This window comes from Bicyclus anynana, chromosome 4 (assembly GCF_947172395.1).
Source record: "Bicyclus anynana chromosome 4, ilBicAnyn1.1, whole genome shotgun sequence".
NCBI classification, from domain to species: domain Eukaryota; kingdom Metazoa; phylum Arthropoda; class Insecta; order Lepidoptera; family Nymphalidae; genus Bicyclus; species Bicyclus anynana.
This window is the reverse complement of record NC_069086.1, coordinates 16,126,767-16,151,030: the sequence shown is the minus strand read 5'-3', so window position 1 is coordinate 16,151,030 and position 24,264 is coordinate 16,126,767. Positions and strand designations below refer to the sequence as shown.

Genomic DNA, 24,264 nt, shown 5'->3' with positions numbered 1-24,264 from the left:
AGACTACTTTTCATCCCGGAAAAATTCATAGTTCCCGCGAGATTTGTTAAAAACTGAATCCCATGCGGACGAAGTCGCGGGCGTCTGCTAGTATTATAAAAGTGAATGTTATGAGGATTGGTGTACTAATTAGGATTGTTTGTTACTATTTCACAAAAAAAAAACTACTGAAGATATTTTGATTTTGAATGTTTGTTAGCTCATGCTCCTACCATAGATACGGAAGGCAACTGTGGATATTTTACCATGGTGGCGAGAGGTAGGGAGATAGTAGATTTCAAAAGTCAAGAACCTCAACCGTCCGTATCACTTGGTCAGCTTTTATAAAATTATACTGTAGGAGTAAAACATTAAAATGTAAAAGTTTCAACATCCAAATATAATGCTTTGGTAATTAATTCAAATTACCTACTAAATAAATGTAAAAAGGACTAAGGAACGTTTTACTTTGACAACTCGACCAAACTTAACGAAAATCTAATGATGGATGGATCTGTTTGAGACTTTACCCACTAAACTTTGCCTTGATTTACCGTAAGAACTTCTAAAATCAACTCAGAAACTGTGGAAAATAAATAAAATAAGAAACTGGAATCCATTTCTAAATTATCACTTTGTAAACGTCCGCCATGACTGTCTTTTTGAACTAAATGAACTCAAAATTACAACGGTTTTTGAAATTATGAGTTTCATAAAAAAACACGATTAATAAGAAAGTTTTGGCCTAAAATGGTGCTTCTTGATGTATGAATATGTCAAGAAAAAGCTCAAAGAAGAAAGAATTAATACGTACTACATTAACATCCCAATTAATTTAAATTAGACCATCGTAATTATAGGTTTTCAAACTTGCAGAGACGTCTAGACATGACCCTCCTTGTATATTTATATTTAACAAAAGCTGTTTATATATAATCAAATTAGTAATATTCACAAAAAATCAATTCGCTCCAATAAAATAATACGATTATCTTGAAAAACGGATATGTTACAATATTTCAGTCACAATTTCATATAACCGTGTCATCACTTCAATCTTCCTACACCAGAATTGAATTTATTTTGTAAAGTAATTTTCTGGGATATCGACGTTGCGTCGCGGCCATTTTCAGTAGCAACGTACTTTGAAATTTTACGCAAACTTGGACAAAAGCTTTCAATTTAGACATTCAGATGACTTTCTGAGGAATTCTTAACTTTTGTTATTGATAGATTGTTTAACAAGTACTAGACAGGGAATTTCAAACGATTAACCATACCTCAAAGAAAAGTTGGGCTTATTTATTAAATGGTCAGACAATTCGACAGCTTAAATTGATGATGAATAAAAAAAAACATTTTTTAGAGTGACTTCGTTATTTATTTGTATTTCTGATAGCAAGACCTTATATTATACCTACTAGTACAAGGATTCTGGAGATGAACAAAGTAACTGGCCACCAGGAGCATAGTTAACGCCGTATCATTGATACGGGCCCCCGGACTAAAGGGCAGGGGGCCCTTTAGACCTTTCCGTGTGACAGCAAAAATTAGTAAGGGAACTAAAAAACAACTGGCCATCTTTGGGAGTCCACCATAATTGGATTTAGAATGACGTCTCTTAGCTAATCGACCACTGACCAAAATAAACGTGTAGGTAGTAGACATACAAAATTCCAGTTTTATAGATTGGATATTACTATTTAAAGCTTCAATAATCTAAAAAGAAAAATAGGGGAAAAGTTTTGACGTAAAAATGTTTAATAAAATCTGGGACTTAAGACATTAATGGTGTTAGACTCCGTGTAGTGGACGCTAAGCTCTATCTCTCACACGAGAAAATGCGAGAGGATATTTTGCGCCCTGTAGTGAAAAAATTAAAAGTAGCTAGACAGTGATGATGATGAAGTAGGTGAAAAGCTTTCAGAATTTTACATCATGGCGTTAAATGTGTCTAGTTCACAGAAAACAGATACCCAAAACTAAATCATTATAAATACCAAAGCCCTAATAGTTTTGAACTTACGGGTTAACAAAAGTAGCATAAATATTGAATACATTAGGCGGGCCTTTGGGCACGGATCCCGAATTTAATTTATACAAAAGTTATGAAGGAATTCCCAGCCGACCAACAATGCCCATTGTTGATTCATCGCAGTATTGAATACGCAATTGGACGTCTGTATTCGATTCGAGATCCCTCTAAGATTGTGGAGCGTGGTTCGATTTTATATTAGGACTTTAGCTTAACGCGAACTTGGGTCTTTTCTATTAAGTAAATCTGGTGTATTTTAATCGAAAGCTTTGTTCTCTCAATCCTTATTTATGCTCGATACGAACGAGCAATTCTTGTTTATAGAGTATATAATATGTTGCATGTATTATTTCGTTAACTCGGAAATGGTTGGATTTCATCTATAAATAGGTTTTAGCAGATAATTAGCTTGTTATAGCCTTTTACCTGTTAACTGTAAATATATTGAGGCTTTATTTTAATTGATAAACAGCCATTTGCCAAATTTTTACAAGTTTGTATTTGTAGTTATATTAAGTAAAATTTAACTAAAACGTACCAAATTTACAAGTTTCATAATTCCTTCAAATGGAATTGAAAGAAAATTGCTCAAACATAAAACATAATATTTAAAGAAGCTTTATCATAGGGGCAAGATTTGAGATTTTTGTGTTAATTAAGATTTAATTCATTCAAAACTTGAGCAGGTAAACGTATAAAAAGATTTCCTTTAAGAAAATCTTTCAGCAAAACATATTTCATTATGTGCTGCGAAGTTTAGCTCTCTTCAATCAAAAGTTTGTTAGGTCCTTGGGGATCTTTTAGGGGTGAAAGGGACCTTTTAGATTCTCTCGTATTAAAATATTTTAGGGTGATTTATTGTAGGTAACTAAAAAGGTATCGGAGTGCGGTTTGTTTAGTAAGTACACAGCGAAATAACTTCGCAACAGGAGTGGATAAGTATGATAATAACTTTTTAATGAGTTAACGTATTGTAATGATGTTTTTAAAAAAACAAATTCAACAGACCACGAAGAGTTTCATAGTTTTCTCGTAATTGTTTAGTTGTAAGTGATAGCCAGCCAGTCTTTAAAAAATGGTGACTTTGGGATGGAGGTAGTTGTTAACAAAAATCCAAACCTTAAATCATTGAAGTTTGTATGGAATAAATGGAACATACCTAATACTTAATACAGTTTAGAGATACTTTTCCAGATATTTAATTTTGTAAAAACCCTTCAAGTAATACATGATTAACAGTGTCTAAGAATAGTAAATAATAAAATAAAGTACATAATAATTTAAAAATCCTTCCTGTTATTATTTTTAAAATCAGACAAGAAAATAGTTGAAATAATGAATGAGACTTTTCACGACGTTAATTGATTAATTATTATTATTATTTGCAATGCGATTGTACCGTATATGATTGATTACTCACTCTACTTTCTCATTACTATTCAATTTGTTAACAGAAAATTATTAATTAATCTCTTATAATAATGTAAGTGCAATATGGCATTAGCAATGATTAACGGCCGCTATTAAAATACAATGCAAAAGTCTTTAGAAACCATTTGTCACTTTGTAATGTTTAGTAGTTAACTGACATTTTGTACAAAACAATAAATCATTGACCGCATGCTATTATCCGCTTTAGTGCTCAATGTAATTAGGGTGAAAGTGGCTAGACAAATTATCCCATTCACTAGTCTAGTGAAGGAGTGACCGAGCACTATATTATACGTACGTCACAAGTCTTTCTCAGTTCTAGAAATGAAAAATCTTTATTAAGAATTTAGTTTTAAAAAGACGCTTTTTATTCTAAGAGAAACACATTTTAAAGCTATTTTAGGGTTAGATAATTATGTTAATCAGAGGCTCTAGACAAAACTTTGTGATTTAAAAGTAAAGAATAATAAAAGTGACTTTAATTTTAGGATTATTATGGTAATTTTACACTGACAACATTTTAATAGGTGCTTTATGTTGCTATGAAAATATACAAAGTATTTTATTAGTATTATCTTTTTAGAATACAAATAACGGTTAATATGGTATTTTAAGAAAGTTAAACTAATTGTTCACAGGTTCGAATTGCATTGCGAATATTGGTAAATTTGCGATTGACACAGTAATGTTAACATTGTTAAGTAAAAAATTTCCAGCACTTTCCTGGAAGAGCTCTCTCAAAAAGAAACCTACTAATACTAAATTAATACAATTTATCCAGACCGCGAACTATTAAATGTCATAAAAAATTGGTAGCGTGCCTTGTGTCCTATAAATTACGATCATCGTAATGAAGATTGGCAATAAAGCGTATACAGACCCTTTGAGGAAGACCATTATACTAATGGATTGACCTCTGGCATACGATTTATTTTACCCTATACCCTCGTGTGTTGCAAAACGTTATTATATTAAGAAAACCAATTTAGGGGAACTGAACTACTTAACTTTTGTAGCAAAGTTAGAATATTCCCAAGACACAGCGGGTAATGTAGGAGATCGCACCGTGGGTGTATGTGGTTGGATAAAAATAGAATTTTTGCTAAATATCTTTTCCTAGGAAACGTTCTATATATGGATCTTGAACACGATATTGTGTTACGATACATGCAATTGTAAAGCTTTTTTTTGGATCTCAGGAAATGCCATTCAGTTGATTGCACAGGTAATCAATGGCTTCATTGTGAGACATGTTTTTCTCATGCGTATTCATTGCAAGTGCGTTACGCAAATCTCTGATTTTATAATTAAAATACTATTGTATCATTATTCCAGATCATTATTTTTCTTATCGGATTATTGCAAATGGTATTCGGTACTTAAACACTAGTAGTAATTATTAAGCTTAATTTATATTATAAACCGTTTTCTCTGATATGAACATATAGAATACTTATTCCTGTTGCCAAAAAAGCTATTGATAATAATAATTAACGCTCGATTGATTATTAAACCTAATACGGTTCATTAATAGTATTTTTTTCAAATAATTTCTACTAAAATAATATATTAGTTAGTAGTAACAATAAATAGCTTATAAGAAATTACAAAATGAAGCTTATTACCAAATAGTAGATCATTTTATTTGATACTGATGATTAAGGTCAGACGTAATATTTTTAACCGACTTAGATTTTTTCCAAACTACACTTAATTTATATAATTAGAATCACCAAGAAATTGGTTATAGGTAATAACTTACGATGTTTCTGGCAACCATCAACGTTCTCCGGCCAATCGCAAGAGTGAGCATTCTCGTTGTAAAGCAAACCGCCGATACACAGTTGTTCAGTGGCAGTTCCGTTCCAACACGTCCAGTATCTGGTGCAAGAGGTTTCATGTCCGAAGATACCGTACAGCCAGTCGCAGTGCTCAGTGCCAATTGGTGGATCTGGAAATTGCGTGAAATATTCATTAAGTTGACATTTGAGTAGTGGGTCATTTTTATATAATAGAAACAGTTTGGGAACTAGTGGTCCTCCTTGGTATATGCATAGTTTATGTCACATTTTTGATCTAATTTTCAACAGACAGATTAATGTAATATGCATTAGAATTACTGTTGAAATATGAGTATCAGAGATACTCTAGAAATAAAAGTGGATACGAATTTAATATTAATAATATCGTAAAAATATTTCTGCTTCAACGTGCCTGAGTGCTTAAATAAATTATGCGCCGAATCAAATGACAATTCGAATTTTGTTTAAGCTTTTAAGTACCTGAATGCATTATTGAATATACTGAAACGAATAATAATGCGATTTAGCTTAGACTTATTTTGAGGATAAAGGAATGATGAATTTTTATACTTTTTATTTATATTTATATTTTATATTATAGCCGAAAGACGAGCCACTGTATGCGCATTATGTATCTACATAGTTTAAATAAGTACTAAAATCTTGCTACATGCAAAATAAAGTATCGCGTTTAAAGTATAGGGTTATTAAGGGACCTGATACGATTATACGACGCTAGGATAATTAAATTCTCTTGGGTCATTGCGGTCTGGTCGACCACACCTAGCGTCAAGGGGATAATCTCATCTTTAGTAATTAACGCTTATAATAATAGTCCATTAGACCATTATATGTATTATTAGTTGCTAAAGTTGGAACACTATGTATTAACATACTCTAGAATAACAGCTATAAATAATACTTTATAGTAGAGATGGGCCGAGTACTCGGTTGATACTCGGTACTCGGCGTACTCGGCGGATTTTTTGATACTCGTACTCGGCCGAATAACTCGGTCGGTGAATGCCGAGTATACTTTGTTTAAGAAAAGCATTATTTAGGTAGATATAATTAGAACAAGAGTGTTATTCAAAAAGTATTTATTAGTAATTTAGAAAATCTTTGAAAATCTCAATTAAATTTAAATAAAATTAAAATGAAAGATTTAAAAGAGCAACTGTTGAGTTTCTCGCCCTCTCAGACTGCGCCTTCTGAGCTGGGTGGTAGAGTCACTACAAATAGTCAAACTTGACGTTTCAAAACTGCTTGTAAACTAAGCCTACTTGAAATAAACAATTTTGAATTGAATTGAATTGAATTAATACTTGTTTACGCGCGCGAAATAGAAATTTGACTGAACCGAGCTACTCGGCCGAGTACTCGGTTGAAAAAAAATTGAACCGAGTAAAACTCAGTACTCGTTACTCGGCAAAAGTGTTACTCGGCGCATCTCTACTTTATAGTATGTTTAGAATTTCAAAGTTGTATTTATTAGACTGGTACATATTTGTATTAGGTATATAATTTCTATTCCGATAGTCCTCTCAAATAAGGTTGTCTGGAAGATGTCTCGAGCATCTAAGCTTGATTTATTTAAAAGTAAGTAGGTATGATTTTAAGCCGCGCGACTGTCAATTGATTATTTGTTGTTGCTTTTGAAGTCTAATAGTTTATTTTAATGCTATTAATACATTATTTATTTAATCTACATGTTTTAAAATAAATCACAAGATATCAAGTGTATAATAAATTAAATTTTAGAAATAAAATAAAGGTTTTTAGAATACAAAGATGTGTACAAAGTTAAAGTTTAAAATTTTTAGCAACCTCAAAATTGAGGTTCTCAACGACGTGTCGCGAAGCTGAAGTGGCAATGGGCGGGGACATAGTGCGAAGAGCCGATGGACGTTGGGGTTCCAAGGTGCTGGAATGGCGACCCCGCACTAATAAGCGCAGTGTTGGTCGAGTCGCAGGGATTCGCTGGATGCAGGCGGCTCAGGATCGTGATGTTTGGGAGTCCCTTCAAAAGACCTGCAGTGGACGTCCATCGGCTGATATGATGATGAAGATGATGATGATGAAGATAATAAATAAAAAAAAGTTTTTTTTTTAAATCGGTCAGTTCAGTAGTTTCGTAGCCTAATACAAACGAATAAATCTTTCCTCTTTGTAATATTAGTGAACATCCTTGGATGTCTAGTAATACAATTTAGATAAGGTTTTCATCATATAAATGCACATTTTTTATTTGTAATTACAATAATAATAATGGTTTTTTCTTTCTTATTTTAAATTCACATTATTATTGAAATTACAGATTTTTTAATTTTAGATTTAGTTTTTTTTAATGGTAACTTAAGAATTGTCTAGAATTAAACGCATGTTGAGTTAGCCTGTAAGTGGGGTGTACAATGTAGTATATTATTTTTTTAATGCATGTCATAAGTTTTTTGTAAACAACGTTGGCTTCCTAATAAATAAAAAAAAATTATCAAAGAAGAAAGTCCCATTATTATTATTGTAATTGCAGATTTTTTAATTTTAGATTTAGTTTTTTTTAATGATAACTTAAGAATTGTCTAGAATTAAACGCATGTTGAGTTAGCCTGTAAGTGGGGTGTACGATATAATATATTATTTTTATGATGCATGTCATAAGTTTTTTGTATACAACGTTGGCTTCCTAATAAATAAAAAAAAATATATCAAAGGTTAGGAAAGTTACATCACTATCATTGACAAAAAATCATTGACTTACTTATTTGCGCTTTAGGATATTCGCAGTAGTTCGATCTCCAAGGGTAATCGCACCCCTCTGTCACGCCTCGGTGTTTGCCAGCGAAGACCAGCCCGTTGGGACAGTCATACTGCACCGGTTGACCACCGTCACACTCCCAGTACTTGTCGCAGTATTTGTCGTCGGCGACCACTCTTGATTTAGTCTTACAAGGGTCTTCAACTTGCGCGCACGACACCACTGCTAAACTCGCTACGAGTACTGGAAAGAAAACAAATTCATTCTTAAAAGTAAATTAAAAAAAAAAGAAAAACATTTTTTTAATGTTTTTGAGAGGGTTTATCATGTTCAGTGTAGCAGCAATTGCTTATTGAATCCCGTTTAGGGCAGCACTAATAGAGACGAGCAAGAAATAACTTTAAATAGTTAAAAAAAAACTAAAAGACACGCCTCCATCACGCACTGAATATTACAAATATTGGATTTAAGTCACGTGACAATTTTTTTCGTATTCCTGACAGCAAACACTTACATTTGATATCCATATCATGGGGGTGGATTTCAAGCAGCCAGTCCGCCATCTAGGGGAGGTCGCCATATTGGATTTGTAATGACGTTTAGCTAGTCATGTATTGTCATTAGAACTCAGATCGTGTGAAAAATTTTATTCTAATCGAAGACCGGGAACTGGGTCAAATTAAGATTCCAAGATTTTCTTATATACATAGTTACAAATGATTGGGGAGGCCGCCATATTGGATTCGTAATGACGTTTCTTAGCTAGTCATGTATGTATTTTTGACGGCCGTGTGGCGCAGTGGGTTTTGCATTGGGTTTTGCATTATTTTGCATTGGGGTGGGACCCTGTTTTCTGCATCCACGGCCGTGGGTTCGATTCCCACAACTGGAAAATATTTGTGTGATGAGCATGGGTGTTTTTCAGTGTCTGTGTGTATTTATACATTATATAAGTATTTATATGTAGTATATAATTGTATATTAATATTATAATATCAACTATCTTAGCACCCATAACACAAGCTACTCTGTATGCTTACTTTGGGGCTAGATAGTGATGTGTATTGTTTAAGTATATTTATTATTTATTTATTATTTATTATGTATTGTCATTTCATCGTAATCGAAGAGGGTCAAATTAAGATTCCAAGATTTGATTTTCTTACATACATAGTGAAGATAATTTAGGCGTGTTAGAAAAACGGAAGATTGTTTAGGGCATCAAGTTTCCTTAATCCAGCACTGTGCAGTGTCCTATGACTATCAGTAGCGCTATTCTGTAACGATGTATTTATTGCTTCGACAGAGTGAGTTTTTAACTCGTATCTATCGCTCTCTGTCTATAGTATCGTGATTGTGTTAGACAGAGAGAGATAGAAATTCGAAACTCACTCTGTTAAGTTATAAAATCATCTGTGATTCTGTAAAGTCACATTGCTATGACGGATTTCGTTTTCATGGCAATTTCGTTGTTAAAGACGAATAGTACATTTTACTTTCAGCATCCGTTAAAGAATTCAAATTCGAATAAGACATGTTATAGGCGAATAGTTAGTCGACGAGTGTAAAATAGCGGAATCACACGGCGCTGATATTAAAAGTCTTTATCTCTCTCTATTTATAGTATCATGTTAGACAGAGAGAGATAGAGACGAATTCGTACACACACCGTCGAAAACAACGTCAGCGAATAGCGCTGCAACTCCATAGTACCAAATTATTTGTTGTCAAAGATAAGAAAAAGAAAAAACTCTGACTTTTCCTACTTTTATTTAGCAGAGGAAAAATATGGTTCCTATAACGCCAAGATCGATACGTGGCACAGTCATGACCTCGGCACGCGATGTCAGTGTTATAAATGCGTGAGTGGATTACATTTCGAGGTATATAGGTTTTCCAATATTTTTACAGCCACTTAAATCATTCGCGGAAACTTTCGTTTACTTTATTAATGACAATCAACACCCCTTGCCTGCTAACTTGTATTGGAGCAGTGTATTAGCTAAGCTGTAAGTCCCCCTTCCTTTAGGGGCTGGTTCTATAGTCATCATAAACAGCCGACGGACTGACACTGCTGGACATAGGCCTATTTCATGGACTTTCAAACACAATGGTCTCGAGCCGCCAGCATCCAGTGTCCCCCTGCAACCCGCTGAGGACATCAAGCGGGTTTTGTAGTGGTCCATGAAAACTCTTCATCATATCCTACTTCCTACTAATATTATAAACGCGAAAGTTTGTATGGATGTTTGGATGTATTTTTGGATGTTTGTTACTCTTTAACGCCGCTACTACTGAAGCGATTTGGCTAAAATTTGGAATGGAAATGGATTTTACTCTGGATTTGGTATTGAGATATATAATAGCATGGATTAACACATAGGCTACTTTTTATCCCGAAAAAATCCATGGTTTCCGAGGAATTTGTGAAATACTAAATTACACGCGTACGAAGTCGCGGGCGTCCGCTAGTTTACCAAATCTATTACGTCAGCTTTCAAGTAAATAAAGAGCATCATAATCGGTTGAAAAATTACATTACAACCTTTGATGGAGATGACAGAGTTACTCTAAAATATCAGATATATAATTATCATACTCGTAAATAAAATTCAAGTAAGCTCAGTTTTGAAAAGTCAGTTGGGTATTTGTCTTGACTCTTTCTCTTGACTCTACCACCGGTTCGGAAGGCAGGCTCTGCTGAGAAGAGACGCCAAGAAACTTAACAGTTGTTTTTTTAAAGAATTATACAGTATTATAATTTACAATTGATAACAACATTACAATTTGTTATAGTTTTACTTCCTGTGTGAAGGTGGAAGCTGATCGAATGGCCTCCAAGCTTCTTTATCATTAAGGAACTTATCAATGGTGTAGTAACCTCGAGAAAGTAAATGTTTTTTAACACATTGCTTAAAGCTATGCATTGGTAGGTCCATCCATCTTGAGGATCTTGTTATAGAAGAGTACACCCAAACCTACAAAAGATTTTTTTTACTATTATTTTTAAATGAACTCACAGTATACACTCTACTGTATTTCGCGAAATAATTAATTAATTGTTGAAAGTTTGAATGAAAATGCAAACGAAAATTGTTGTTTTAATCAGTAAAGTATAAATAGACACTGCCTTGTTGCCTTGTTTTCAATGTAAATTAATCTGCCCACGGGAAATGGGATTTTATTACAATTTAGCTTTCCGTATCTCGTAATAGCAATACTTTATCAGGATAAAAAAAATGATGTTGGATGTTTTTATTAATTGGATTTTTAGGGTTCTTTGTGATAGAGCTTGTTCAATGAATAATTATCGCCATTGTTATTTTTTCCATCCAGCACCATGCAAATAACCTCAATATAGCTTGGCAACTTCGTTTGTAACACTCCCGCGCGGGCAAGGGGTGTGTAGCGATAAATGAAAAACCCACGACTGATGCACCTCACTTCCCCGCACGCACGATTTCACAACAGCGCAGTCTCTCCCCGTCGCCCGCATATCATGGGAGTATCATCAACGAACTTTGCCAGACTATAGCTCAATCCTACTAATATTATAAACGCGAAAGTTTGTATGGATGTTTGGATGTTTGTTGATCTTTAACGCCACTACTACTGAAGCGATTTGGTTAAAATTTGGAATGGAAATAGATTTTACTCTAGAAATAGGCTACTTTATATATTCCCGAAAAAATCTGATGATTTTGATGATACGAATGTTTGTTACTCTTTCACACCTCGACTACTGAACCGAATTAGCTGAAATTTGGTATTGAGATATATTGTAGCATGGATTAACATTGGCTACTTTTTATCCCGGAAAAATCCATGGTCCTAAGGGATTTGTGAAAAACTAAATTCCACGCGGACGAAGTCGCGGGCGTTTGCTAGTAGCTCATATATCGAGCAATTACACTTCACACTCACACATAGATCGGTGCCATTATGGAGATTAAGTTGCGTGACAGCTATATACCGTCTGACTATTTTATAAGTCTATGCATAGAAGTCACAGGTATTAAGTGTACAACCTCTTGTAGCGTCAGGTGTTAAAAATGTACAAGCGGACTCGATTGTCTATGCTCCGAAAGACAACGCATTAGTGTATAACCCAGTTGATCATAAGTGGAAAAGGCATCCATGACAAAGCGTTCCATTTTCCATAATACCGTGGATTAAGTTTGTTTCTCTAATTAAAGGTTGTCTGGAGGAGATCGCTCATAGGGATAAGGTGAGCCTTTCCTCGTGTTTATTTATATTTTTGTTTATTTCTTCACCTTGCTTTTCACACTAGCATAGTTTGTGTGTGTATGTTTCATCATCATGTGTATCATAGGACTGTTATCAACGACGTGACGGCCTCCGTGGCGCAGTGGTATGCGCGGTGGATTTACAAAACGGAGGTCCTGGGTTCGATTCCCGGCTGGGCCGATTGAGGTTTTCTTAATTGGTCCAGGTCTAGCTGGTGGGAGGCTTCGGCCGTGGCTAGTTACCTACCGACAAAGACGTACCGCAAAGCGATTTAGCGTTCCGGTACGATGTCGTGTAGAAACCGAAAGGAGTGTGGATTTTCCTAACAAGCTAGCCCGCTTCCATCTTAGATTACATCATCACTTACCATCAGGTGAGATTGTAGTCCTTGACTACTAACTTGTAAAGAATAATAAAAAAAAACGAACTTGCCAGACTATAGTCCCGAAAATCCATTATTTGTGAAAAACTGAATTCCACGCGGACGAAGTCGCAGGTTTCCGCTTGTACAATAAATACACGTCACACCAATAAAAGCGGAAAGGATGGGACCTACTGATCCAAAATAATGTTCAATGTTTGCAATCGAACACAAATTACGCCAATTGGCTGTAAATAATGTGCTCAAACATAATCATAACCAAATATTACGTTATGTTATGGCTCTGGTTATGTTATATGCGCACACGCGCAGGTGAAAGCTCTTCCGAGTTATGTAATGGACACATCTCGGCTTATGACATTGACTAGGCTATTCGCAAGTCTCCACTTGACTGGTGACGAATTAGTTGGACTCCTAAACTATATTATGTGACAATTGGATGTGTGGACAGACTTTGTTTGCCAGCTCATTGTCTATAATGGATGCCGGAGAGTTTTCACAGACTAATGGCCATAAAAAGAGACGTACGTAGGTCTTTTTCTGGTTATAGTTGTTGCTTGAATGGGGATGATGACTAGGTTTGAATATATTGATTTTTATGATACATTCGGGTAAATAGGGTCAATGTTAACTAATTTATAAATAAAAAGCAAAGATTATCTGGATATTTGCAAAATAAATGAGATTATAAAATTTCAAAATCTATTAAAAATATTTTATCGTAATTAGATGAAAATTCATACAGTTTTAGCTTTCTTACATTAAATGTGACATTTTTTAATATATGAACTATAAGCATAAACGCACAAATAACAAAGATATTAGTAATTTTGTTTGAACGCGCATACAAATCTAACGATCACTACATTGCCTATGACGTCATTATTTCAAGCCATTTTGTATGGGGCGTTTTTCAGGGATCCGCGGCAGCGCCGCAAATCTGACCCTTTAAATCCCTGTAGCTTCGAAAGTAATGATCGCAGATACCCTGTTCCTTTTACAAAATTGCTTTACTATTAGTATACTTTTAATTTATATACAATTTAAAAAACTGTCATCATCCCTATTCATTGTTTGGGGAGAATATAAAAAAAAAACAATACTTCATTTAAAAAAAAAACTTTGGGGATGATGATTTGATTTCTTGATTCATAATTTATAGGTTATACGTTCAGAACATTTATAAATTAAATTAATTATAACCGTTTCCCTGTAATTAGTCTGAAAAACAGTATGTTAGAGGATTAGACATTGATCCAGCGGGCAGGGTTGGAACACATGACCACTTGGTGTGAGTCCAGTCTTTTTACTGTGAAGCAATTCACAATTTTTACCTATAAATAGAATCCTACTAATATTATAAACGCGAAAGTTTGTATGAATGTTTGTTACTCTTTAACGCCGCAACTACTTAACCCATTTGGATAAAATTTAAAACAAATACCAGGGATCAATACCTCGGCAAATTTTAGTCCCGAGATTTGTGAAAAACTGATGGTTAGGTATGAATGTTTGTTACTCTTTCAGACCGCTACTACTAAACCGAATTAGCTGAAATTTCGAATGAAGATAGATTATAACCCGGATTACCACAAGCTACTTTTGATCGCAGATAAATTAAATAACGGTTAGGTTATTTTTCGCGGGTAGCACCGCGGGTAGCAGCTAGTGTGATTATAACATGGTAGAGTTCATCTAATTGGTCGGTTTAGAATATGATATCGTGAAAGGTCACGAGACCATGTCGGCAGTCAGCAAATAAATTGCCTACGAATTGATTGGAGCCACTTTGCGTAAGCCGATTATGTTTCATACATGGGTTATATGATAGCAGGTTTTATGGAGCAATTTTTGAGTTATTACATTCAAATGGGTATTATGTTGATTAACTTGGATAATTTACGATGCTTGTTATTTTAGAAGGAAAAAGTAAGAGATATCTACCATCAAAGACGTACTGCCAAGCGTTCCGGTAGGATGTCGTGTAGAAACCGAAAGGGGTGTGGATTTCATCCTACTCCTAACAAGTTAGCCCACTTCCATCTTAGATTGCATCATCACTTACCATCAGGTGAGATTGTAGTCAAGGCCTAACTTGTAGAGAATAAAAATGTATATAAATATCTTTAGAGATATCACGTGTCTCAAACGGTGATGAAAAAACATCGTGAGGAAACCTGCATACTTGAGAATTTTCTTAGTTGTCTACGTGTGTGAGGTTTGCTAATCCGCATTGGACCAGCGTGGTAGACTGGCCTAACCCCTCTTACTCTAAGAGGAAACTCGTGATAAACAGATAGCCGAATGCGTTGATAGTACCTCAATACTCAACGGTAAGAATGGTCGGACTCATCACTGAGGGATGGTGGTCCGATTCCCGCCCCGTTGGTTATAAGGAGTGGTGACGACAAATGACAATATACCAACTAATCGGGAAAGACTGTATTCAGTCTTCCCGACTAGTTGGAGGGGAATGGAAATATTGGTCATATTTAAAAGATATGGCAAATATTCTTTAAAAAAAAAATAATGAATAAGGACTTATCCATGACAACGCAGAAGTATTGTGTTCCTACAACATGGGGACAAGGTAGGCAGTAGGCGCAGTGACTTGCTTATAATGTTGATGCGGGTTGCTTTTGTTCTGTACGGTTTTGTTGGAATTAATTGGAACATTTTTGGGTCGATAATTTATACGGACCTTTTAATTTCCAGATGCGTTTACATTGTGTTCGTTAGCATTCAACGTGGTAAAAATTAAATAAATTACCTAATAAATACGAGGTTTTGTTTTATGGATTTTCTAGGCGTTTTCTAGGCAAGGAAGCTCTAAACTTTCTTCATTTTTGCTTCTACACTGCTACACTACATTTATTTATTTATTTATTTATTTATTTATTTATTTAATAAGGACAACCTACAGCTGATACAATGTCACATGTCAATAATTTACATTAATATACTAAGTTATTGCCCAGCTAATTACAGGTTATCACAGCATTCAATAATTAAAATAACTTATGTCAAAACTACAGTTGTCAGCAATGAAATGTCAAAAAATATACAATGCAAATTAATATCTAAAAAAAAATGTCGGATTACAATAAATTAAAAGCCATTAAAATAAAAAATAAGTCACATAAAATTAAAAAAAAAATAAACAAGAAAATTAAATCTAAAAATTACAATACATTAAGAATACAATACAATTATATTTACATACTGAAATTATTATTAATATTAAATGTCAATATGAAGAAATTATTAATTTTAAGAAGTCATTATAGGATGTCACAATATTATTATTATTAAGTATTAGCATTCAGTACATCAATTACTGAGTGCTTAAAATTATTGAGATTATTGTGGAATAAATCTATATCCTTTTGATGTTTCACACACTCATTATATAGGTCCGACATCCGAGGAATGGGAGAAAATTTGCTTAATTTTGTTCTGTAGGTCTTATGATATAACAGATTACACGGGTATCGAGGCCTATTAATGCGCGGTGCTCTAATCGGAAATCTTTGAATCAAATCAGAACAGTCAACTTGATGGTTAAATAATTTAAATAAGAATGTCATAGCCATTAACCCTCTTCTAACTACAAGACTCTCTTTCTTAAAGTAAGTCAGTCTGTCTGTATAATTATGCAGATTGACTTTAAATTTATAAGATAGCTGTTTTAAAAAACGTTGTTGTACTCTTTCAATTCTTTGTATATGAGTTTTAGTATACGGTGACCAGATGGTGCAACAATACTCGAGTTTACTCCGAACATAGCAGTCAAACAATCTTATTATAGTTGACTTGTGCTTGAAGTTTTTTGAACTTCTCAGTACAAATCCCAAGGATTTATTAGCTAATTCTAAAGTTTTATCTATATGAGGTACAAAACTCAACTTGCTATCAAAAATAACACCTAAATCACGAACTGTACCAACTTCAGCTAATTGCTTGCCATTAATATCATACAATGATAATATTTTATTTTTGTTTCGTGTAAATTTTATGTGATGACATTTCTCGACGTTTAAAAACATTTTATTCATCTTACACCAACAACTCAATCTACCCAAATCCTCCTGTAGCAATTTTATGTCTGTTTCACTCCGAACAACTCTCGTTAATTTTAGGTCATCTGCAAATAGGCTTACATTACTGTTTTTAAATATTTTGGATATATCATTAATAAAAACATTGAAAAAGAGAGGCCCTAAATTGGATCCTTGTGGTACCCCTGATAGAGCTATAAACATTCCTGATTTAAATCCATTGATTACCACAACTGACTTTCTATTAGCTAGATATGATTTACTCCACATTAACAAAGTGCCTGAGATACCATGAGCATGGAGCTTGGACAGTAACAGACTGTGATTTACCTTGTCAAAAGCCTTTGAGAAATCAGTATAAATAGCATCCATTTGGTAACCATTATCTAAGCATTCAGCAATATTTGTTACATGCAGTAGTAAATTAGTGTTTGTGGAGCGTTGGCACATAAAACCATGCTGCTTGTCACTGATGTATTTTTCCAAGTGATAATACATGTGCTGGTAAACTAATGCTTCAAAGGCTTTTGCCATGGTCGATATAATGGAAATAGGGCGATAATTCTTAACATCGTTTTGTTTACCAGACTTGTGAATAGGAACTACTCTAGTTTCTTTCCAAACATCAGGAAACTGACCATCTCTCAGGGACCTGTTAAATATCATACAAAGCGGTAAAGATAGTGGCCACGCGCATTTAATTAAAAATATTGGGGGTATGTTGTCAGGGCCAGCTCCTTTATACTGGTCAAGTCTCTTTAATTTTTTAAAACAAACAAACACTACATGAAATTTATTATCATCATCATCATCATCATTATTAACCCTTAGTTGGCTCACTGCTGAACTCGAGTCTCCTCTCAGAATGAGAGGGGTTAGGCCAATAGTCCACCACGCTGGCCCAATGCGGATTGGCAGACTTCACACACGCAGAGAATTAAGAAAATTCTGTGGTGCAGGTTTCCTCACGAACTTCCTCCCTTCACCGTTTAAGACACGTGATATTTAATTTCTTAAAATGCACACAACTATAAAATTTGGAAGTGCATGGACCGGATTCGAAAAATATTATACCTACTTACAATAGGGGTATATGACCTTTGAATATATTGATTTTTATGAAAATTTCGGGAAAAATAAGTCAATATTAAATTATTCATACAAAAAATTTTAGCTATGTAATTCACTCTCTGAATAAGTAGCTTTCTAATGGTAAAATTGTTTTTAATCGGTCGAGTAATTTTTGAGTTGAATCGCAACAAACACATAAAAAATCAAATCTTATCTGTGTGCAAAATCAGCAGTTTTCTCAATACACCGAAGCAATTAGGTAGTTACTACTAAATTTACAAAGTTATTAGAGCCTTATTTATTTACTTAAATACTTTAAGTAAATAAATAAGTTAAAATTATAAAAATAAATTTTAATAACTCAGCGTATTTATAAAGAGAACTTTTCATACAAACGTCAATAGCCTCATAAAATAATAACTATAAAACTTTCTAGAAAACTCTCAACGATAAAATCTATCATAAACAAAACAGCGAAGTGCAAAACGCTGTACAATCTTCACGATGAAATGTTAAAACTCACGTTCGTGAGCAATTTCTGTCTGCAAGTAGTCTAGAGGTGACGTGAGCCGTGAGTGCACAACGTCCGTGTCGTGAGACTCGTGAGAGAAAACGCTTTACGATTATCAATAGTTGATATACTTTAGGTGGTGGTGCAAGTTATAAGTTGATGGTTCGAAAACTTCAATTCATTCTACCTTTCTTAATCTATACTTATATTATAAAGCTGAAGAATTTGTTTGTTTGATTGAACGCGCTAAACTTAGGAACTACTGGTCCGATTTGAAAAATTCTTTCAGTGTTAGATAGCTCATTTATCGAGGAAGGCTATAGGCTATATATTATCCCCGTATTCCTACGGGAACGGGAACCACGCGGCGTGAAATCGCGCGGCGTCAGCTAGTCTAAACTAATTATAAAGAGGTAAAGTTTGTGGTATTGTATTGAGGGATAATCTCTGGATATTTGAAAAATCTTTCACCTATAAAAAGCCACGTCATTTGGCGTCAAGCGATAGAATATTATCCTCATATTCTCACGGGAACTGGAACTATGCGGATTAAACCGTGGAGCGTCTGCTAGTCTTTCAATACTCTGAAGATTTTGCTCATTCACTCTCGCTAAGTTGTTGCTTAGTGCTTATCGTTACTTTTTCATGCAATTTGCGAATCACGCAAATGACTAAGCCAGTTTTAAACGTCTTTTACCAATGGAAAGCTACATTATCAGCGAATAAAATCAACACCACAATCCAAACTTTACAAACTGACAAACTTTCAGCTTTCACAAAATGATGTATGATCTATCGAAGGCTTAAGTCCTCATTCTCTATTATTCATATTTATTTTACACTCGTTTCGCTAGAAGCGCTGAATGAGGAATTAGTGTGGATTATTTTAGGCTTTATTATAAGCTGGATTAAGTCTGTTTTACATTGTCGTTACATCGTTTTGATAGGAAAACAGTTCTTCTGTTGCGAGCGTGCAAATTTCATAATCCCCAGAGATTTGAACGAACAGTATGTGAATGTAATTTGTGTAAAAAGTGCATTGGTCCAGACGCCCGACATTTTATACTCGTTGCATGCGGACAATGTACCTAGTGACCAATGAGCAACGCGCATTAAGAGACGACAAACCACAACAATGAGAAAACTACTTTGGATTACCGACTTAGGGACAATAATTATGACGAGTGTTCTTCCCAAATTCTCATTAGATCATGGAGGTTAGACAATGTGCGTTTTCTGATATTTTGTCCGACAGAAGTAGTTAGTCGTCAGACGTTTTAGATACCCAGAAAAAATGGACCAATTAATTTGAGATTCTTTAAAAAGTCCGTCAATTGAATGGCAGAAAAACAGATAATGTCAACCAGTTAATTTATAGACGAGATGACATAGGGGAGTTTTTTTTAATATAAATGTTTTTATAAGTCCACGATTCCTAATATTTACCCTACGTAAATATTAGGACTTAAAGCACCTTTAAAAATATTACCCGCATTTGATGACTATTATAATGAAAAGATAATACTCTTTGTAAAACAAACAAGATTGACCAAGTGGGTGGGTATTTTGTTTGAAGGTAGGAAACAAAAAGCAGCTCGCCATTTGATAGAGCCGCTCTTTGCTACAATAGACTACAATACGATGGGGTCGTGAAATAAAATTTTATTTTTATTTCCATCGAGTGTCCCTAGTCGAAGCGATGGTCGATTTTCCTAAACACTGCAGACTCTATGTAACGAGAACGGACAGCGTAAAAATTACCGTTTTTTTTCTTTTTTTTTAAATTCTTTACAAGTTAGCCCTTGACTACAATGTCACAGGTTTATACACGACATCGTACCGGAACGCTAAATCGCTTGGCGGTACTTCTTTGCCGGTAGGGTGGTAACTAGCCACGGCTGAAGCCTCCCACCAGCCAGACCTGGACCAATTAAGAAAATCTCAATCGGCCCAGCCGAAGATCGAACACAGGACCTCCGTTTTGTAAATCCACCGCGCATACCACTGCGCCACGGAGGCCGTCAAAGTCTGAGTATGTATTTTTAACCGTATTTCTGTTCACATTTCCAAGTTTGACCTGCGTGTTTCAGAGTTAATTAAGGTGAAGCTTTGCTTTTTTTTCGGCCGTGGTTTGTGTTCTTTTGAAGAGCACTCTTAAATTTGAATTAAGGATAATGAAAAGTGGAGGACTACATTAACTCGGCGACAGCGTATAGGGCGCTTTCCGAGAAAGTATGTTATCTATGTGTGCTCTGCTTGAATTTATTATGAAAGTGATGGTTTTCTCTTAAAATATGCTCTATGTTTGCTTTATATTATTTAAGGATAAGTATTCTTTATATTTGGGGATTTTTTAATCGAGTCTGGACAAGCTGACCTTTGAAAGTGGTAAAATAAAAGCAATAGGTCAATATTCAGGGCTGATATGATCATAATTCAAGGTGCCAAAATGATCGTTTGGAAATCTTCTTTGAAATTCTAGCCAGTTTAAGAAGAAGTGTGGAAAAGCTGCCTAAGTATTTTGCAAGGTCATTCAATGGCACACGAAAACAGAATGTATATATAATAAAAAAAAAAATTTAGTTATTTTATTTTATTTTTTTATTTATTTATTATTCAACAAACAACACATTTAAATTAAGCCTAACCATAGTGCAACACAAACCACAGTTGATTTTACTGTGCACTGGTTATTATTGCATAATACAATATTTAGGAACAAACAGAACATTATTAACAAACAGAAGAGGATAAATAAACAGATTAACAAACAGAAGAGGATAAATACCAAGAATAATCATTATAGGGTAGTTAATTGTACTAATGTTGCAAAACTGACAAACTTATGGCACGGGTTAAAAGAATCAGAGTGATATTTATTCGTGAAAATCTGGGTACAAGAAGCCGTGTCTAAAACGTGTCTAAAAATGTTTTTTTTTCGCGAAAAAAAAAACATTTTTAGACACGTTTTTCGGGGGAACGCAGGCCCCTAAAATCGCAAAGTCCTAGGAGATGTCTTTACTTCGCTTACACATATCTCCCTCTGCGATTGAGCGAAAATACCTAAGCAATTAGCATTTGCCTTCGTTTCCAATTGAGCTTCCTTAGCATTTCTCCTTGTTTCAGCATTCTGTGGACATCACGTGATGTATGCAGAATTTAATTAGGCATTCACTTGCCGCCCAAGGTCGTGTGAACTACACCTACAGTTAATTGTTCTCTGTACGAAACTTAATGTCTGATCTATTGCGTGGATGCTGCAATGACTGTGCCGTAGGTTCCAGCAATTACAACTTAGATGACTTATGTTATTACTAGCTGGCGCCGCGCGGTTTCACTCGCGTGGTTCCCATCCCCGTAGAAATACGGGGACAATATATAACCTAAAGCCTTCCTCGATAAATGGGCTATCAAACACTGAAAGAATATTTCAAATCGGATCAATAGTTCCTGAGATTAGCGCGTTCAATCAAACAAACAAATTCTTCAGCTTTATAATATTACTATAGATGTAAACACAGTTTCTTACTTACTTGAGGAAAAGGATAATCTTAATATAAAAAAGTGAAAGGTTTACATCATGAATTATCGAAAACCAATTGATGTACAAAGATGAAATTTGTCAGGCAGGTAATAATAGTTTGTAGACGTCCGCTAAAAACACAAGATTTTGTGACAGAGCCGGATTAAGGAGGTTTAAGGGCGTCTGCTAAATAAGGTCAATGTTAACTAATTTATACATAAAAAGCAAAGATTGTCTGGATATTTTAAAATCTATTAAAAATCTTTTATCGCAGTTAGATAGTCATACAGTTTTAGCTTCCTTATATTAAATGTGACATTTTTAAATAAATTAAGCATAAACGCACAAATAATAAAGATATTAGTAATTTTGTTTGAACGTCCATACAAATTTAACGATCGTTATGTACCTACGACGTCATTAATTCGTACCATTTTGTATGGGGCGTTTTTCAGAAATCCGCGGCAGTGCCGCAATTTTGACCCTTTAAATCCCTGTAGCTCCGAAACTAATGATCGCAGATACCCTGTTACATTTACAAAATTACTTTACTATTAGCATACTCTTAATTTATATACAATTTAATAAAAAAACCTTTAAGATTTAAGAACACTTAAGAACCTTTTATGCTTTTATTTCAATTTGCTTATGTTTTGTGCAATTTTGTTCAATTTACACGCTAGCTTTAATTTCTAATGAAATATTAAAAAGAAAATTTGCCAAGCAACTTAATTCAGATACAGTTTTTATTGTAGGTAGGCATTACTGGTATAACGTGAATTAATTCCAGCGACTCAACGTCCGTTACAAATCGTGCATTAGCCCGATTACTTCGAATACTGCGTAGGTATGTAGCTAGAAGGTAAAGGTAATCAATTAATAATTGACCCGCTTCCTTGATGTAAAGGAACCCCAATTTCGTGATGGACTCATTTCATTAAGAAATTAGGTAGTTACAACGAATGTAGTTCCGTAGGTCTTTGTCGAAAAGCAAGAACGCTTTCAAATGTATCTATACTAATATTATAAAGGTGAAGAGTTTATTTGTTTGATTGAACGCGCTAATCTCAGGAACTACTGGTCCAATTTGAAAAATTCTTTCAGTGTTAGATAGCCCATTTATCGAGGAATGCCGCAGACCAATTATTGTATAGGACCTGCCTCGCTAGACGTTATTTTTCTGTCAAAGTATATGATCAACGATCTAATGCGATTATAAAAACTGTCTCTATAGAATCGATGTTAAATAGTTGTAAAGTGTTCGTCGGTTAAAGAGCTCCGTAAAAATACCTTTTAGTGCAATTTAATTGTGTAAAAAACGGGCAAAAACTTCTATTTTAGTATAAGATATATACTAAATCTAAGATTGTTTTCCTCAGAAAATGACAGACAATTTTGTTCGTGACTATGAGTGCGATACAGGTCCTCCTATAATTGGTCTGAGAGGAATGCTATAGGCTGTATTTTATCCCTGTATTCCTACGGGAACGGGAACCACGCGGGTAAAAACCGAAATACTTTGTTTTCCACACACGATAGTTGTAACAATTTCACACTACAAGAAAAAAAACGGCTATGAAATTTTATATAGTAAGAATAATAAGCTTTTTACGAGTCGTAAAAAAGCAAACGTCACTCGAGCATTAGCATGATTGCTCGTAATCGCAATAGAATTAGAGCCTGTGGTGGCTTGACTTTCCTCATTTTATAAAAGCTATATGTGTCAGGCCTTGGTAGTGTCTAGGTATACTTACCTAGGTAGAGACTTGGGCTGACACATTTATAGCTTATGGCATACGGTAGGCAACTAAGGAGTTTGGACCGTGTTGGCGTTATTAGCAAGTTTCAGAGGTCCATACCATGATCCGTTCGCAAATAAAGCGTAAATTTTTTTTTTTTTCTCGGTATATTATATTTTTTAGGGTCACGAACGAACGTTTTGTACGTAGTACAAAAACTGAACCCTTATAATATCACTCGCGCACATTTTAATGTCTGTCTGTTTTCTCTGAATGTACTGGACTAATCCAGTTGAAACTTGGCACACATATAAATTCTTGTGACCCAAATAAGGATGTATCGTGAATAGGCAAAATTTGAATATGGGAAACACTTATGGGGGCACTTATTACTACTTAAACTTCATGATACATCAAACGAAAGGTCTTGAAAAGAAGATTTTGGAATTTTAAAAAAAATGCTTTTAAGTTATTTAAGCGAATAGGCGACAATTGAACATGCTCTTTTTCTCCGAAACTACTGTATCTAAAAATTTAAAAAAAAATACAGAAATTAGCTTTTTACTTAAAGATTTCTAGAAGATTTTGAAACTCTAAAATTTTTCAAGTTAAATCATTGTACATTGATAGTTTATAAGAAGAATGTGCACTCTGCAGTGTTCATAAAAGCCGACCAGCGTAAAAGGAATTATATTTTTTTGTATAGTATTTTTTAAGTAAATAAATAAAA

The 24,264-nt window shown here is 34.4% G+C and overlaps 1 protein-coding gene across 2 annotated transcripts in view; it reads right to left on the bottom strand.

The window, feature by feature from the left end:
• The window catches only part of LOC128199920 (protein obstructor-E-like), a 56,595-nt gene that overhangs the window by 3,749 nt on the left and 28,582 nt on the right, over nucleotides 1-24,264 (bottom strand). For both annotated transcript variants that reach the window (XM_052891514.1, XM_052891515.1), the window contains exons 3-4: nucleotides 8,006-8,245; nucleotides 5,208-5,396 (exon numbers count right to left, since the gene is read on the bottom strand). In XM_052891514.1, the coding sequence (XP_052747474.1) occupies nucleotides 5,208-5,396; nucleotides 8,006-8,245 (429 nt within the window). The remainder of the gene's footprint in view (nucleotides 1-5,207; nucleotides 5,397-8,005; nucleotides 8,246-24,264) is intronic.